This window comes from Rhipicephalus microplus, chromosome 7 (genome assembly GCF_043290135.1).
Source record: "Rhipicephalus microplus isolate Deutch F79 chromosome 7, USDA_Rmic, whole genome shotgun sequence".
NCBI lineage: Eukaryota > Metazoa > Arthropoda > Arachnida > Ixodida > Ixodidae > Rhipicephalus > Rhipicephalus microplus.
In genome coordinates this window covers 125,546,407-125,565,811 of record NC_134706.1, presented here as the reverse complement: position 1 = coordinate 125,565,811, position 19,405 = coordinate 125,546,407, and the positions used below count along the sequence as shown (strand labels likewise).

At 44.5% G+C, this 19,405-nt stretch overlaps 1 protein-coding gene across 2 annotated transcripts in view; it reads right to left on the bottom strand.

Moving 5' to 3' along the window:
• LOC142767620 (angiotensin-converting enzyme-like) overlaps positions 1-19,405 on the bottom strand; it is a 240,802-nt gene that overhangs the window by 177,936 nt on the left and 43,461 nt on the right. Inside the window, exons 10-14 of one of the 2 annotated variants that reach the window (XM_075869655.1) lie at positions 11,888-11,986; positions 11,553-11,697; positions 7,086-7,184; positions 6,889-7,011; positions 1,390-1,700 (exon numbers count right to left, since the gene is read on the bottom strand). In XM_075869655.1, the coding sequence (XP_075725770.1) occupies positions 1,448-1,700; positions 6,889-7,011; positions 7,086-7,184; positions 11,553-11,697; positions 11,888-11,986 (719 nt within the window). In that variant the 3' untranslated portion in view covers positions 1,390-1,447. Of the gene's footprint in view, positions 1-1,389; positions 1,701-6,888; positions 7,012-7,085; positions 7,185-11,552; positions 11,698-11,887; positions 11,987-19,405 lie in introns of those variants that run through there. The other variant, XM_075869656.1, reaches the window with a different exon arrangement.

The window sequence follows — 19,405 nt, the reverse complement described above, 5'->3', positions numbered from 1 at the left end:
TTACAGTCACTACGAGGTTCACTCGCCAGACATAAGTATTTTTTGTTCATTTCAAGTAGCCAGGCTCTTCCTCGCAATGCGGAAACAATTCTTCAGAGGTACTCGATCGGCGCTCATATTTGATGAGGAGTCTTCTCTCCCTATTGCACTAAGTGATAAAATCTGTTTTTCATACATACCTTCTGATGTCTCATAGAAGGCTTTCTCCTAATTAACACAGCGAATTTCATAATACAGCACAAATCTCTGCCCTTATCAGTGAAAGATACATGCGTCATCACATAGAAAAGACCACATTACGTGAAATCCAGAGAACAGGTCTTATAAACTTGCCAAGATGTACGTAGTTGAACATTGAAGAAAAGGTGTAAACATCATAAACGCGTCTAAGGAGAAATGCGTCGTGGATAGGCAGCTATGACGTCACAATAGAAACGAAGAGGATGATGAGGAGGAGAAGTTGAGGGCACAAAAAAAAAAACGCGATTTCTGCTGCCCTAGTTGGGAGCATCGCTCAGTGTGTCATGAGGGGAAAGAATGAATGTTTAATTATATCACGCGTAATGAGGAAACGGCAAAGTTAAGCTTTAAAACGTTGGTGGCCAAATGTCAAAAGGGTGCTGAAAAGTACCACCCGTGTTTCCTATTCATTAAAAAAACAGGTTAAAAACTTTACTTCAAAATACGGTTTGCAACTGTGCCGAGCGACAAAATACAGTAGTATTGTCTATATCTATTTGGAGTTACGATAACATTTAAACAATCGGTGCTGTGATATGCAGCTAGTGAAACGGTTCATATATTGGGTGAACTTATCTGTTTCTTTTATGTGGGACTGATGACGTTGATTTTAATTATGTTTCGTATTCATTTCGACATAAAAATAAGAAAACGGCTTTATTATTGCTATTTTTCATTAAAAAGAAACGAAAGACGTGTCTATAAAGTTAAATATTCTTCACCAAGACATATTCGCCGCCATAATTCTAGTTCAATGACACCATACTTTACGCGGATCGATTTATTCGAATATTCTTTTTTTTCTTCACACTACAACAGACTACAACAATTCTGTGTTGCCTTACACACCATTACTATTCCTTCAAGCTATATTAGCAATGTTTATTCGGTGGGTTTCTTTTTTGCATTGCCCTCCCCCAGTTTGCACCAGTGTAAGGTCTTGAGTAGTGAACAAAAAAATTCATAAATAAATATTTGGAAGTTTATTTATAACGAACAGTTTGCCATGATACAAGCGATGACAATGAAATCCTTAGAATAAGGCAGGCGTTATTTTTTTATAATACGGGCAGATATGCAAGGTCTAGTGTGTCCGATGACACACTCGGTTCGTGTAAAAGTGTGATTAAAGCAGGATGACACTAATGGTTCCAGAGCACTCAGTTTTTATTTACTACAAAAACCAATGTGGGTACAAGTAATCGGTTTACTTTCCGGCTGCCCACGGATGGTAGTAGTCATACCAATTTGTTCTTGGGCAGGTAGTTATTCCCGGGCACGCTTGAACGTTCCAGCTGCTCCAGCCAACGTGCTCACGTCTGTTGCGTGCTTTGAGCCACCTGTAGAGCGGCATGAAATATTCCAGAAGCGGCCCGGCATCCAGCTCTCTTGTCTTCCCTCTGGTTAAAATTGCCAGAACTTCTGGCCAAGGCTTTGAAGAACCCATCTCCATAACATGTCTGCGCAGAGATGTCCCCATTAACGTGTTTGCCTTCCACATTGTCGAGTTACCTCTGAGCGGCTAAATATCAAGAGCATAAACCTTATCACAACCCAAACTGTCAATTAAAAACAGAATAGAATATATTTGCAATTGCGTTCCGAGATTAACGGGTCAATGAAAGCTTCAGTTTACAGCCTAAGATGAACGTAGGGCCACTCATAGTGCGAAAAAAAACAAACATAATATTACATATAAGCACGGCAATCAGAATGTTCTTTGCTTGATTGACTTCAAATGATGCACACATGACTTTTTTTTTTTCATTGACAAGGCCAGACATATCTACACGAATAGTTCAATCAACGCTCAATGAAAGCGGCACCCTTAGACGCTGCAGTAAATAATACTGCATGTGCTAAATATTGCGATAGTCCAAAGTTTACAGAACTCGCCTAAGCTCCAGCCAACTGCTTTGCTTTTCTTTCGTTCAAGTTTTCTCTGCTCTATATCAACAGTGAAGTTGTGTAGTAAAGTATTAGTTGTGCGACGAACAATAATCGTGGCAGGGCATGCACGACAAGAATAAGCATGCGAGCCCTACCACGGTGTAAAAACGAAAACAAATTTCTTCTCCAGGAGAAACTTCGTCGGTCGTGTAAAAGCAGCAATCCCCATGAGCTCCATGACTCGGCCGGCACGTGCTCTCTAGATCTACTGGTTAGTTTTCAGCTTGAATTTCTGAACAAATGCGCAAGCGTTTCTACAATGAGATGCCAGAACTCGGATGAAAAAGGGAATGCGTTCAGAGTGAGATAAACATAGAGTTACGAGAGTGAACCGCTCGGGGCACCTGACGAAAGTGGATAACGTCACAAGCAACCCCCCTGTACTCTGTGGTTCGTGGTGGCACAGGTGTTCTCTGGTCGTGCACTTCACGCGGTCTGTTGAAACGCGAGCCGAGATGAGCAGCTCTGGGCGTGACAGTGTGCGCGACGCTGCAGTGTGTACAGGTAGAATGAAGTTAGCGCCTATGTGGAAGTTAGCAAGACGGAATCGCTGGCACTAACTCGTGGGCCCCACTCCCATGCAACCCTCCTATAGAAATGCAGAAAGAAGTAGACAGAAAAAAAGAAAAAAAAAGTCAGGAAAAGCAAAATAAAAAATAAACGTAGCAGTGAGTAAATAGAATAATATAGAGAAACAAAAATGAGATTGAAGAAAATAAACAGAGAGATAGAGAAAATTAGAAAAAAGAGCAAGCAAGAAATAGAGGGAAAACACTTAGAAAGAGCGAGAAGCAGAAAGAACCAGGTGGTCAGAAAAAGAATTATGTAAAAAGAAGCGACGATGAAGATAGATAGAGTAGACAAAGATAAAGAGGAACGAAGAAATAAAGAAATAAAAGCAAGGAAGGCCACCCAGCTCTGCTTCACCTTCAGGCTTGGCAGTACTAGTGTGAAGATGCCCTAATTATTTTACTTTTAAACACGATAGTCTTTCTTGGGGACCTTAGACGCAACAATTTTGGTATGTCTGTCTATACATTTATCTATTTGTCCGCCCATAACGCTACCTTAAATGGCACGAAACGATACCCCAAAGGGTCAAACGCATCCGCAGCGCCCACCAATATTGCTCAAGGTTCAGCGTTCATACTTGTGTGATTGTCAATTAAAAACAATATTGCGCATATCTGAGGCACCATAACAACACGTCAATATTTTGTATGTATGCCTTTTTACTAGAAAAGGCATGCGTAAGTTATTTTAAGGAGTGCAGCGTTTATCATGCTGCGATGACCATGCAACACTTGCACGAGAAGGCAACGCTTTGCTAAGACGACAAATGGTGGCACCTACCCGTCGCCTTGCGTTCTACAACTGATCACCTCCGAGGCGAACGCGCACGCTGCGCACTTCGTTTTCCAAGATGCCTGACAGATCGCGCTCATGTATCACGTGTGACGTGACTTGATGCGCTCGTACGCCTCCGCCGCACGCTCGAAACACTCTAACGCAGCGCCTCCAGAATACCATTCACCGATTTTCTTGCGCAGAACATCGAATAAACGTTTCGTTCACTCTCCCCAGACGCTAGAGTATCGTCTTTCATCAACATTTGCAGTGTAACATGCAGATACGGGGCCAATTATTTTCACAATGAAAGCTTTTATAAAATCACAACACGGGCCATCTTTGGTACCGTTATGGTCCATTGCGGCCGCCACTGACGGTTTTTCTAACCGCTACTGCTTTAAATAAGAAAACTAATGGGTACATTATGAAAAAGCGCTCGAATCTGTGTCCTTTCCGTTACAGCCCAGTGTTCTCCAAAAGAACCATGCCTGGGTTCGAAATGCTGTTGCAGGAATACCCCACACATGCGTTATGTCGGGAAGGAACACAGCGTGAACATGCGTCATATGTCGTCGAAGAAGAGTACAATAACAACCAGGCATCACAAAAAAGAAAACGAATAGCGTAGCGAGTGGGTCGCTGAATGCTTTCAAGCCATCACAATGGGATGAACAAAAATTATTCATCGTTAACAGCCACCGCATGAGCAAAGTACGCATGTCTTGCAAATGCGTATTAGGTACCTCACTTTTCCGAAGAGTGCTGAATACTGACGTAGTCAGTAATGTGTGAGCGTACTTGTATTACTACAGCCCCGAAACAGTTCACAACTGTTTCTGGAAATGCCGGTCTTCCACCTTTCACTGTCAATGTGCTGCGCTTTCTGCGCAGGCCTGGGGTTTTCTCTCGGAAGCTGAATCACCGAAAAAAAAACGCTCCCAATTCATCATGTACAATAATATTATCTCTACCAAAACGTGCTAAGAACATGCAGGCTGTCCCAGGTAACTTGAGCCAGAGTTTAAAATTATGCCGGCAGACGCAATTACAACGCGACCAAGTGCATGTTGCTCACCGTTGCCTGGAATTAGGCAGACTTTTTGTGTTCTCAAATATTGTTTATTTAGATCTGTTTTATTAGCGAACTTTTGAAGGAACAAAGATGGATAAAAAAATTCGATGTGAAAGTTGCAGGTAGGTTTGCAAAACATCCGAATAGAGAGTTTTGAAATTTTATTTTTTAAGTATTAGTGCTTTTCTGCTAATTACAAATGCCCGCAAAATACAAAAGATTATCACGTGACAAACCCGCTCGTGCGTCAGTGCGCACGACGATTCTAGTGCTCCCTAACGATCCACGTACGAACGACACGCTTCCCTCGCGCCGTTCCTTGACAGCGATAAGCAGTCACAGTGGTCATCGTTTTTGTGACCAATAGCAAAGCGTGTTCATCATAAAGCTACCACCATTGTTGCGGCCCTGCCGAGACAGCACAATGGGGAAAATGCTATGCTCGTTCGTATGTGGAATGCTAGGGAGCACTAGAGTTATTGTGCGCACTGGTGCACGAGCGGGTTTGTCACGTCGTATATCTTGTATTTCGCGGGCATTTGTAATTAGGAAAAAACACTAATACCTAATAGATAAAAAGTTCAAAACTGGCTAATAGCACATTTTGAAATCCGATGTGCAACTTTTTCATTGAAATTTTTATCCATCTTTGTTTCTTAAAAAGTTAGTTATTTAAACTAATCTAATTAAAGAATATTTGAGATCACAAAAAAATATCTGCCTCCAGGCAACAGTGGGCAACATGCATTTGGTCGCGTTGTAATTGCATGTGTCCGCATATTTTTAAACTCTGGCTAACTTTACCTAGTACACCCTGTATATATAGAACTGTTCGCCATTGAATTTCGAAAAGTGTTGCAGGCTTTATAGGGGTACTATTCAACTACAGTTGAACGTTGGTAAAACTAAATTTATTTTATATAGGAGCAAAAACAAGTGGGAAGGCTATAAAATTTCTGTGTGGTCGAAAATAACGAAATCCAACGTGTACCCTTGCTTAAAATTTTAGGTGTACTTCTCCAGGAGCACTTGAGCTGAACACCGCTTGTAAATAAAATACAAGCCAATACGTCTCGATTGATCTCTGTTTTGAACAAACTCGGGTCCCTAGTTCCTAACTGGTTGAAGCTCCAGCTATAATATTCTTTATTTCATTATCATCTACATTACTGCTTTTTAATTTATGGCATTACATCGAAAGCCAGTCTAGAAATGACTCTAAGTTCTACCAACTATAGCTGTACGCTACATAGAAAATCTGCAATCTAGGGAACACACTCCTCTAATTTTCGGCAAGCTTCGGATACTTACTCTTACTGCCTACCAAATAAACATTCTAAAACGCAGTCCATATGTCAGTAATGAAGTAGCAAACACAGTTGGCAGTTATATGGACCATTGCTACTCAAGCGACGTTCCCTACGATTGGTGCTTCGACAATTTTCAACTACCATTATTCAGAACAACCTTGGGAAGCGCACTTTATTATATCAAATGCCTTATATGTTGCACAACAGTAGCTATATGTCTATCAACTTTAACAACAAAGTATTGCTCAAAGCAGTGTGAAGATAAATTTAAGAGTTACTTCCTTACTTGTACCATGCCCTAATTATACTAGCTTTTATAAAGATACCTTTTGGTGCTTATTTTACTTTTGTATGAGTGTGTAAAAGTCGCTCATTTTCTTTTTTTTTTCAAATGTATTTCTGCATAGTACTTAGTTTTCTACCTAAAATTACTCATGATCTGAACTTTTTACTTATTTTTTATCTTGTGGTGGGCAAATTAGTGTTGACTGTGACGCGTTACTTTAAAGTGTATATTTCGACATCTGTTATATTTTTCATTTTTATTTTTATGCCGCCTACACTCCAAAAAAAAAGATACTTATCTTTTTCACCCGCTTTACCTGTGCAAACGTATGCTTGGAGAGACATTCGTCAGACAGAGGTAATCTGACTTTGTTGCCTTCAACCTAGAAAACTTTGCTTTTGTCTGCATACACAGTGAAATAAAGAGAATATTATTTATGTTAGCTTACTTAAAATGACGGATATGCCTAGTGAAAACAAGAACTGTTTCCGGATGTTTTAATTACTATATCCCTACTAGTGAAATTGAGAAATATATATCCAACTTGGTCTAAAAAATCTTTTTTTTTGCAGTAAAATCATGTCGGAATGTAAAGCGAACAAATTAGATATTTCCACACTCTGTTTTATATGTCTCATTCGTTCTAAACATTTACAAAAATTAGAAATGGCCAAGCCTACCCAAACAGTGCACCAGCTTCCTTTGAATGGTAGAAGTCGCACTGATGAAGTGGACCGACGTGATTGGCTTCATCACAGAGTGCTTTATAGAACTGGAATTGCAGGACGGTGCTCACAAAATACCTGTAAAGAGGAGGCCTTATGAGCGACATTTCTCTATTGGATTGATATAGTATATAGTTAAGAGGTATTGCTACCTTATGTAAGGCACGTCTGCTGCTATGTGGTATTTTGACGGTGGATCAAAGTCATCCCAAGATCGAGGTACTGCGGGGCAAATGCCTTGGTATTGGAGTCTGGAAGAGAAAGCTCAGCTTTGAAATTCCGGTCATGTACGCAAAGGTCAAACTGCAAAGATACCATGCCCTTTTTCTTTCGCACTAAATTACTGCAGTTTGGTGTGGGCAACCACGACCATAACTAGCATAATGAAACTTCAGACCATGCAGAAATAAGTTATTAGACATGTCGCTAATTTGGACTATTTCTCGTCAACACAACCTGTGTGTCGGGACTACGGTATTATTAAAGCGGAATATATCTATATATTTCGCGTTCTACGATCCTGCTATTTCTCGTCCATTTCATTTAAACAATTCATTAAAAACACCGCATGTCTAACTGCAAAAAATGTTTTCTTAGGAACTAGAAGCAGTGGTGTTTGGATTGTTCCGAGGTTTCGCAATGAGTACAAATATCAAACATCGCAATACAATCTACCAATGATTCTCAATAAATACAGTCACGTAAACAGTTTCTCAATAAAAGAACTACGATCCTTTTTTGCAAATATAGGTTAACGTTTTGACGTTGTAAAATGTGCTGTCTGTACGATAGTACGATTTCATTTTTCTTTCAGTGTGTGCGGTCATGCTCTACCGAACAGGTTATACGATTAAAAACATATTGCAAACATAGTGTCTGCCTAATTTTTTGTCTGACATGTGATGTAGATTGCATGATGCAGGACATACACAATGTGCAAATTTGTACACACCTTCCCCGATATTTCGTCATTAATTTTCTTACTTTTATTATTTTATTTTTGGCAATAACGGTGTTATGGTTGCTAGATTTTTCTTTTGTCTTTTTTTTGTTTTTTTTTACTCGCGCTCATCTAATCTGTGCTATGCTGGTATGTTTCGTAGTAATGTATATAAATATATGTTTTCTTACACCGTGTTTGGTAGCGTAATGATAGCTTATGGTCTTTATTCTTATGCACATCTTTGTCATTGTCCCACCAGCCTTGTATAGGGTTCACTGGCCTCATGAAGCTGTCAATAAACAGCTTTTAACCAGTGAAAATCTCCAAAACTTGTTTCTTTCTGGGAAATAAAATAATTTGAATTTGAATTTGAATGTGTGATGGATTCTAATGAAGTTATTGTTGTGTTAAAATATATGCAACATTGAGCTGACGCCACCAGTTATTACAGCATGACATTGCTGGAAAAAGCACTTTTTCTCATGCACGTGCTTTATTTTGTCCCTTGGTCCCGATACGTTTCCTAGCAGGTGTAATGAAAGCCAACCGTAGGTGCCCTGGAATCAGCATAGGTTTCAATATAAGGCTCTGAGCTTCCTCTGCAGTTGCAGTGAAACTTAGTTCTATTAAAATATCAGGGAAATCACGTTCATTTGTGAGCGTACGAGCGTAGAGGCGCTACAAAACTGAAGAAAATATCTTTTATAACATGTCTTTGCTGCAGTACACAAAAGCTGCCGCTAGAATTCGTGTTGGCTCTACCTTCACGACGGCCCTTGCGAGTTTAATTAGTTTAGAATGCTGACTCACAACTAATCGCGAAGGAAATTTATTTAGAGCCTCATTAAATCTTTGACCTGGCAGGCGCCCATTGTACAGGCTATCTTGGTACTGCAATCGCTTACAGCCCTAATTATAGCACCGACGTTTGTAACATCCCCTTTTCCGCATTTAGCAAATCAGGGCTACTAAGCCGTAAGGCTATCGTTGGACTAAACTTGCTTACATCCCTAATAACAGCTCCCACTATTATGACATCATTTTGGTCTTTATTAATTCGAGGTAACCACGCCGTTTGCTTAGACATGCAACACATCAGAACGCAACTTGCACATTTACTGCTGTTCGTCTCCTCCTATAAGAACATGCGTGCCTTATCTGAGTCTTTTCCTTCAAACCAGCAATAATGCTTTTAAAAGATACCAATAAAAGCCATAGGGTTTTTTTTTGCAGACACTATTTAGAAAAGAGCATGCAGTATCTTGGCGTTATACCTTCAAATAAAGCGAAAATAAATAGTTCGGAAATTACTGTAGTCCCTGAGAAACATCTCTCAAACAGTTCTTCGGACTAGTGGTAAAAAAGGGCAAGGTACATAGCGCACAGTATCACTTGATTCTTCTGCATAGTCAAGGCGTCTTGATTTAACATCAATGTACTAGCATATGACTGCAGCTGATGTTTTTGATAAAGGCACTATAATGTTTGACGAGTCATTCGGTGTACCGTGTTCTAGGACAAACTTCGTAAGGATTCTTTTAGATGTGAAGCAGCTCTTTGGCTAGCATGTGTAACGCTGTCCATCCGCGTCTCCGTGTCAACACGCCGCACCACACTCCCCTCGTTGCAGGTGTTGGGGCGGTGCCAAGTAGGTCACTCCTTCTCTAGCAGTGCGCAGTGACGTGAATCTATCCCTCGCCTGCCATGCGTTCACCACTTTCACCTCTCTCTCACTTCCCCTTCTTCACTGCTCGCAACCACACATCGAGTGCACACTTTCGACTCGTTATTCGGCGATAAAGAGGCCACCGAAAAGCAAAGCTATCTCACTTTTCGAAACCTGCGCCCAAGCGATTTGGTCTAACCCGGCCATCGCCAGCGTTGCGAGGGTTAGCAGAGCCGATCGCATTCGCGAATAGCGATGTCTTTGCTGCAACACCGATGAGGCGCGAGCCAGAGAAGCCGAACGCAAGGGACAGCAGTGAAAGACCAACGACACCGACGAGGTGCGAGTTGAGCATGCCGATCGTGTTCGAGAATGGAGACGGCGCACGGGTAACACAGACCAGACATGAGTCAAGGAAGCTGAGCGCAAACGTCTTCAACGCCGCTGAAACACCGACGAGACGCGAGCCAAGAAAGCCGAGCGGAAGCGCCGACAGGAGAACGCCAACGTCAGCGAATCCTCGACATCGTCGTCATCGGCAACGTCACCGCCAACGTCTCAAAAATGCCTCACTCTCTCCACCGAATGGTCCACCTAATCGCAATGCGCAACGCTGCTGCTTCGCATCTCATTAGGGTTTCGTTTGGGAAGATGTCATTATTTTTCCTTGTAAATATTTCTTTTCTCAAAGTGAAGCCAGCCAAAAGCACACTGCATGAGCTTTTGAAACCTATCATTAGGCTATTTTTGTGCAAAAATGAAACATGACTGACTGCGGAATAAATAAATATACAAATATAAGCTAACTAAGTTTGATTACCCAAGCTCGCAAAAAGGGCATCTCTCAGTTTCATTTCCTGGAATGTAATAACGAGTGCTTTATAAATGAGTTGTACGAAATTTAGTCGTTCATGGAGAGTGCACCATACTTTGCTTATAAAGGAGATATATAACTTTTTCTCTAACTAGAAAACACCGTTCTCAAAAAATTGGCACATATGAACTTCATCGGTGATAGCGGTAGCCTGCCGATGAGGCGAAAAAAATTGTGACTAACCAAAAAAGCCTAACAGTCGGAAAAAGGGCTCCCACTTTTATCACGCAGAGAGCTTCGAAATTATGATAATATTAGTGTGACGTACAGAAGAGAACGTGACTTCCCAGAGTGATTAAAATTTTACAATGGGGCGCCATATGTTTCTTATGGGCACCGTTCTGTTGTCCTGGGACGTCAAACGCTTTGTAGTTTTCTACTGCAATTTACAAAAAAACCGTTTGGGTTGGTCCACGTCCCGTGTAACCGGGAATCCTTTTTGGGAACTACCTTTTTTTTTGCCAGATATGTCTTGTACCACCTGTTTCTTCTTAAAGTACAGCAGAAGGATATTGGAGCTGCCTACAGATGGTGCCACAGACACATGTGCCCAAATACTGGTATAGCACGATACCCAGCCCATCAATTTATCCTATCATGGCTGACCTCTGAAGATGTTCTTTTTTTTTTTCAAGAACAATTTAGAAAACGAAACCTACAACGTTCTTCCCCATGTTATCACTTCACTGTTACGAAGGTATTGTGCTCTACGTATATTCTAAGTAATGCTTTCGTTTTTGCGCTAAATGTTCCTTTTCGTTAGACTTGTGTTTATCTTTAAATTGTGCCTTGCACGCGTACGTGTGGGTTACGCTTTGCTCCAACCGTTTTTGCCAACACGATCTGCAATAGGATGATGATAAATGAATAGATTGAAATGCTCAAACAGTATTCTGAATTCGTCTCCCTGCGACTATGAGTGACGGCCGTTATTTGTCTCGTCGATGGGCTGGTCTTTCCTTAAATTACAACAGATTGTAATTCTACATCGTTCTAGCTTTCGCTTCGTCATTTCAATTACACATCAACAAATACTATAGCATCACCCTAATGGCCAAAGGCTATCACGAATAGCGCAAATGGAGACAATTCTCTATTGTGTGATGTGCGAAAGGGAAGAAGTGTTATACACTCACAACAGCGTCCACCAGGCCTTGTTATACTGGTGAGGTGAGTAGACGCCCTTGAACACATTCCATCTCCATAGATCGTAGGCGTAGGCGGATGGAAGGAAGGCCACTTTATCTAGTGCGATGCTAAACAAGTAGTTGATGTCCGTCTCTGTGAAAGAGCACGAAGAAAAAAAAACAAATAGGCGAAAGGGCAGAGTCCTAATTTACAGCACGTGCCTTGTATATTCTGCTTGTTGTTTATATTGTTAACAATCACGCCGTATGAGCAAGAACAGCAGTTGCCATATCATCGACTATCATCAATTGTAGAACATATACAATGTATATTGTTTACTTACCGTAATCCTCCCACCTGTGCTTTAGGAGGCCGACCGCTTTCAAGTGCTTCGGCGTTGCCACAGAAAGAGAAATCGTGTCTCCAATGGCTTCGTGAAAACCTAGTGGTGTGGAAAAGAGGCATGTGATGTCACTAAGCATCAACATACACTGTTGGCGTCTCAAAAGTATTGTAAGTTTTGGTGACCGGAATGAAAAAAAATGAACAAACCTTCTTTAACTAAATTTTGCTAGCGCTCAAATCACCATCAGCCAACATACTGTGGGCATTTCTGGGCATTTCATAAAGTTCTTGCTGCAGCTCCATGGCTCGTGTACGTTGCAGATAAATATTCTTAAGAAATTGTATCAGTGCGCATCGATGCACGCCCATGCAAACAATCATTAATATATTTATAAATAAGCGACCATCTATTAACCGATTGCCTAAATCAATGAAAAACTCTATGAAACTTCAGAAGCCACAAAATGCCGAAATCTTAAACGACAGAGCAGTAAAACAGAGACAGAGAGCTGAGACATGGCACTAACTGCCATTTATTTCGGAAAAAAAATTCTTCGCAAGTACTTTACTAAGTATGCATCAACTAGCCGAACCAGCAAATATCCTGAACTGTATGAAACGTCGTGGCTGCGTTTATGAAAGTAACAAAAAAGAAAGTTTTCGTCATGCATGTGGGGCGAGTTCACCAGTGCGATAGGCATCAATTTTTATTTGTAATGGCACCATGATACGTCGTTCTCTAATTCCTAGAAATAAAACAACAAAAAGATAAAAAAGGATTGTGGATATGAAGAAACCGAATTTTCATGCATGTTTACAGAAATTTCGTTGAATCTGGTGGGGAAAAGCATATTTTGATTGAAAAAAATATATGATTACATCTGGCTGCTTTAAAGAACTTAGACTGGCCTCTCTGTTTCTATCTTTTGGCGACAGCTATTATGTGGCCACTCCAGGCGCATTGCTGCCATCGTGGTCACCCTAATTTTTAGTATAAAGTTCCAAACGGCAACACTATACTACGGCTGGTATGCCCTGTGTGGGAGGGAAAGCACACCGTTGCCATCGAAAAGCACGGCCGGCACAACTTTCGCGCTCCTCACCTAGGACCTCTCCATGCGCATTTTGCACGCCATCACCTGAAGCTCGCACGAGAGCTGCATAGAAAGGTCTCAGTGGGAGGCCGTGTGGCTCCGGCGTAAACATTGTACAGTCGACCGACCGCATGTGGTCGCTGGCATACGCGTACTCAGTATTGCTTTTAAAGGCATCAGCAAATGACTCATGCCTTCGCATGCATTGTGTTCTTATGGCAGAATTTGCGTTGAATCCATGGACAGCACGAAGGCAGCTTGGTTTGTTGCAGCAAACTTGTATTGTTACGCCAGCGTTTTGTTTTTGTTTTTTCCTGTTAAGCGACGTGTGGTTAGTGAAAATGAGGCACCTGTCTGACTTTGTTCAAACCTTTTTGGTTTGTTGCTATCTCCTTAATTCCTTTTCCCTTGCGACAAAACTGTGACATTTAGAGTACGAAGAATCATGTTACGAGTGACTTGTTTAATGATCTATTTATAGCGCAAAGAACTCGACGAGCAAGATGGCGCAAGAGCAGCATCAAACAAAACTCTCTTCGTCCTCCTCTTTCGTGCAGCCGTGTTTAGCGGCTGTTATGTATCATAACCCCGGCGGTAAAAGCACCGTCCCGGTGCTACATTTACGCAGATGATGTCTAAGGGGAGTAATAGGGCTTTAGCCGAGCCACGTGAACTGTGTCGCTCGGAGCTGACGATGACTTTGTTGGATCGGTTGGAACAAACTCGTACGTGACGTCTGTCACTAGGCGAACGATACGGTATGGTTCAGTGTAGGGCAACAACAGTTTTTCAGACAGTCCTACACGCCGAGTAGGTGACCAGAGGAGCACGAGAGAACCCGGAGCAGAGTGCACATCCCTATGGTGAGAATTGTAGAGCTGTTGTTGACGCGCCTGTGAAGCCTGTAGATGGTTACGGGTGACTTGACTTGCGTGGTTGGCGTGGGCAATGCCTTCCCCAGCATATTCAGTGGCCGCAGGTAGTAAAGTGTCTAAGGGTAGAGTTGGGTCCCGGCCATATGGTAGATAAAAGGGCGAATAGCCGGCAGTGTTGTGACGAGATGAATTGTAGGCGAACGTCACAAATGGCAAATGAATGTCCAAATCATGGTGGTCTGGCGCAACGTATTTCGCAAGCATATCGGTTAGGGTCCTGTTAAGGCGCTCCGTGAGGCCATTTGACTGGGGATGGTAGGAAGTAGTAAATTTGTGCTTGGTATCGCAAGACCACAGGATTTCATGAACGATAGCTGATAAGAACGTGCGGCCACGGTCGGTGAGAAGTTGAAGTGAGCACCTTGCATCAATATTATGTCGTACAGCAAAAAGTCCGCAACGTCGCAAGCGCAGCTGGTCGGGAGTGCTCGTGTGATTGCGTACCGCGTCGCATAGTCCGTGGCAACAGCAATCCATTTATTTCCGGCTGTGGAGAGTGGAAAAGGGCCCAACAGGTCGAGACCAACTCGAAAGAAAGGCTCGTTGGGAACATCGATCGGCTGAAGGTAGCCGGCTGGGAGGGCAGATGGCGTTTTGCGACGCTTACAGGGCTCCCAAGCGGCGACATAGCGTCGAACAGAGCGGGCAAGTCCAGGCCAAAAAAAAAAATTGCCCGCAGCTTCCCTCGGGGGAACACTGAGGAGGATGCGGACCATATAATTGGTTAACGGGGTGTTAAAGTGCGACTTACTTGGGTCGATGGCTAAATTGGTTAACGTGGTTGTGAAATAGGGTGTTAAATTGCGACTTACTTGGGTCGATGGCTAAATTGGTTAACGTGGTTGTAGGAGGGGGTGTTAAATGAGTGAACACGTACACACGTATGCGAAAGGGCGGCGCTGGTCGAAGGGACGTCGATCATTGTGTTTGTGGATTCGTTGGAATTCATTTCACCGCGACCTTGGACGTCGACGCGCCGTACAAACCAACCGACGAGCGGCAACTGAGCGAGCGAGCGCCGACCTTGAGTATATATACAGCACGAAGGCGCATGCACTGTCAGCTGTTGAATGTTCTCGAAGCGCGACGCCACATGCGCGTCCACTGGAGAATCAGGAGAATTGTAGATGTCGAGCGCGGTGTGTAGAGGAGGAAGGGTGCACAGATGGTGGAGGAGTGAAGCGCGCGCGGTGTGTAGAGGAGGAAGGGATGCACAGATGGTGGAAGAGTGGGCGACGGCGCGACGGCGCATGCGCGCGCGTCAGCTGTCGAATGTTCGAGAAGCGGTGCGGACGGCGCACTACAAGGCGCGAGTATAAGATGCTCCGCATCTAAAACCGACATCGTACCCAATCGTATGTGCGAGAAACGCCCAAATGGCCTGTCTCGGGAGCGTCATGAAGTTGATGCATGACAGTGGAACGCAGGTGTGCTGGGATGACACGACGTAAGTCTGATCCGAAGGATTCAAGGTTACAGCGATATAGGATTTCGTCTTTCACCAAAAACATTCGTAGGGACGGGTCGCGAGGCGTTGACTCCAGTTTGTCAATGATGGCTCGTAAAGAAGCATCCCGACGTTGCTCTTCGCCAATGTTCAACAGCTGCGACACGGAAAAAACGTCCGTGATAGCGTCAGTATCGGTTGCTTCGTCAACAGAGTAGCGGGATAAACAATCTGCATCCTGATGTAATTGCCCTGTTTTTTACATTACAGAGAACGTGTACTCTTCAAGGCGTAGAGCCGAACGAGCGAGACGTCCCATGGGGTCCTTCAGGGAGGCTAGCCAGCAGAGCGCGTGATGATCCGTGACAACACGGAATGAGCGCATGTGCAGGTATGGGCGAAACTTGGCGACTGCCCATAAAAGGGCGAGGCACTCGCGCTCCGTGATGGAAGAGTTGCGCTTGGCTGGAGATAGCAGTCGACTTGCGTAGGCTATAACACGGTCGTGTCCCCGTTATTGCTGCAATAGCACAGCTCCTATGCCATGTCCACTGGCGTCCGTGTGAACCTCGGTTGGGGCTAGTGGATCAAAGTGAGCCAAGATTGGTGGCGTGGTAAGCAGTGTCGTAATTTGCGAAAACGATGACGCTTGGTTATGGCCCCAGATAAACGAGGGGTCTTTCTTCAAGAGGTCTGTAAGGGGGCGTGCAATGGTCGCAAAGTCCTTAACAAAGCGTCTGAAATATGAGCACAACCCCACAAAACTGCAGACATCCTTTGAGGTTTTTGAAACGGGAAAGTTTGTGACTGCGCCAATTTTCTCTGGGTCTAGATGCACGCCTTGGGCATCGACAAGGTGACCGAGCACGGAAATTTGACGACGAGCGAAGTGGCACTTTGAGGCGTTAAGCTGTAGTCCGGCTCGACGAAAATTGTCCAGGATAGCTGACAAACGATCAATATGCGTGTCGAATGTAGGCGAAAAGACAATAACATCGTCAAGGTAACACAAGCAGGTGGATCATTTCAACCCTTGGAACAATGAGTCCATCATTCTTTCAAATGTGGCTGGTGTATTGCAGAGACCAAAGGGCATCACCTTAAACTAATAAAAACCTACAGGTGTGATGAATGCGGTCTTCTCGTGGTCCATCTCGTCCACGGCTATCTGCCAGTACCCTGACCGAAGGTCAATAGTTGAAAAATAAGTGGCACCGTACAGGCAGTCGATGGCGTCGTCGATGCGAGGTAAAGGATAAACTTCTTTTTTGGTAATTTTGTTAAGGTGGTGGTAATCGACACAAAAGCGCCATGTTCCATCTTTCTTTTTAACAAGGACGACTGGAGAAGCCCAGGGGCTGCATGAAGGCTCGATAATGTTTTTCGCAAGCATTTTGCCGACTTCATGTTGTAATATTGCACGCTCCGACGCAGACACACGGTAGGGGCGTCGGTGAATGGGAGTTGCATGGCCAGTATTTATGCGATGGGTGACAATAGCCTTTTAGCCTAAAGAGCTGCTGGCAAAGTCGAAAATGCTACGATAGCACTCAAGAACGTGGCAACGCACTGCAGCTTCCTCAGACGTGAGGTCCGATGACACTATTTGCTCGATGTCGGCGCCCGAAGAACGTGAAGGAGTGGAACCACTGACTGAGCTGCAGCAATCGTCAACTCTGAAAGGCTGGACATGGTCATCTTGGTGAGCGGTAATTTTGACCAGGGAGATACCTTGTGGCAGAACTTGGGGGTGAGTGAAAAGTTGACCAGTGAAAGGAAGGTGCGGTTTCTCGTAATCGTCAGAATCATATGCGGCACAGCAGCCCCATGCGTAAGCATCACGGCAGGAATCGGTGCCACCATGTAACCGCCATCAGGTACAGGCGGCGTGGAGGATAAGTCGACATATGTGACACAGTTAGGAGGGAGGCGCGTAAAATCAATGCAACAGAGGCAGGTTTGCAGTGGGCTGGTCGGGTCGGTAAAAAGGGGTAAATTGAGATTGAGAGAGCCAGCTGAACAGTCTATGAGGGCAGAGTGTGTGGCTAGAAAATCCATACCGAGAATGAGTTTATGAGGGCAATGTTCGATAACGGCGAAAAGAACGACAGTGCTTCTCTCCCCAATAGACACTCGCGCTGAGCACATGCCAAGAATTGCGGCAATTCCTCCATCCGCGACTCGTACGGCTCGGTTGAGGGCGGGCGTGACAACTTTTCTAAGTCGGCGGCGAAGGTTAGCACTCATAATGGACACATGCGCGCCAGTATCTATCAATACACTGACACGAACATTGTCGACAGTGACGTCCAAAAGGTTCCGGTTCGTTGTTAACGTTGTTCGAGGATTTCTTACGAAGGTCTTCAACGCAACTCCACCTCCAGAAGCGGCACGGCCTAGTTTTCCGGTCGGAGGTGCTGCGAATAGGTCGGGGAGGCAGCATGGCGTTGTCGGGGCGACCAGAACTGACGACGAGCAGGGGACGGTGACCGGTCGTAGCGAGGTCTGCTCAGAGGTGCTGCTAGAGCGGAAAATGTGATCGGCGTTGATAGATAAAGTGATGGGGACGACTGGCGAACAGAAGTGGCGTGATACTGAGGTGCATAATGGGACGGTGGAGCACAGCGGCTGCGGCAGTGACGAGCGATATGACCAACGCGTCGACAGTTAAAACACATGGGCCGGTCATCAAGAGTGTGCCATGCGCGGATTGAGTTGTATGCGACGAGCAGAAGGGGTACGATAAAAAGGCTCAGCAGAGTATACGGTAGGGAAAAGATGTAGGCCGACATTCGATAGCTATTCACGAATGACCGCTTGTATTAAAGAGATCGTGGTCGGGGAAGGCGCAGGCGTCGGTAATGGCGTGGCTACCGGTTGTGTTGCCCCGACCTCTCAATGAATGATGCATGTAAGGTTGTCACATCGAGGGGCCTGGTGGAAGGCGTCGTCACACGAAGAAGTGGCCGCTGTGTTCCGAAGGCGCAGGATGCTTTGGGCTACGCGGCGAGCTTTAGCTTGTTCGAGACGTCGGCATTCTTTAAGGATTGTGTCGATGCTCCAGACGTTGTTCGAAAATCAGCAGGTTGAAAGCATGGTCAGCAATGCCTTTCGCGACGTGGTTAACCTTTTCGTCTTCCGACATACACTGGTCGGCCTTGGAACAAAGGGCCAAGACGTCAAGAATATAGGAGACGTACGATTCGGTAGAAGACTGGGCCCGTGTGGCAAGAGTCTTCCTCGCAGCGAGCTGACGACCAGATGAATCGCCAAACAGGTCACGTATCTTTTCTTTGAAGAGATCCCAGATCATTATGTTGGTTTCGTGGCTTTCAAACCATGTTCGGGGAGTGCCGTTCAGGTAGAAAAGCACGTTGGCGAGCATGAGCGTGGGATCCTAGCGGTGAGTAGCACTGACGCGCTCGTACCGATTTAGCCAAGTGTCAAGATCGATCGTACCATCACCGGAGATAGTTCCGGGATCCCGGAGGTGCGGGAGTGTGACGTAGGTGGTGGCTTGGACTGATGAAGGCGGCGTAGAGGAAGTACCAGCAGCCGAAGCAGTCGAAAGGTCGCCGATGGTGCGACCGCTGCGCGTCTCCATCGAGGTACGGGGGTCGTCCACCTCCGCCAATGATGTTAAGAGTAACTTGTTTAATGATCTATTTACAGCGCAAAAAACTCGACGAGCAAGATGGTGCCAGACCAGCATCAAACAAAGCTCTCTTCGTCCTCCTCTTTCGTGCAGCCGTGCTTAGCGGCTGTTATATATCAATATTATGGGAAATAATATGGAGTCTGCAGGTAAAGCACTGTACAGTTTGCGTGCGAAGCCTATGGCGTGATTGAAGTTTAACTGCTTATGGCTCTTAGCTAACGTGGACCAGTGCGGGCTAACCGCTGGCTAATGCTGATTTTAAGCCATGATAACCATGCCGGAATAAGCAGACGCGCGTGACAACGCCCAGATCAAACTTCTCTTTAGTGGCTTCAAAAACTGTGACAGTTACGTGTACAGCAACTCACGGCAAGCATTTTAC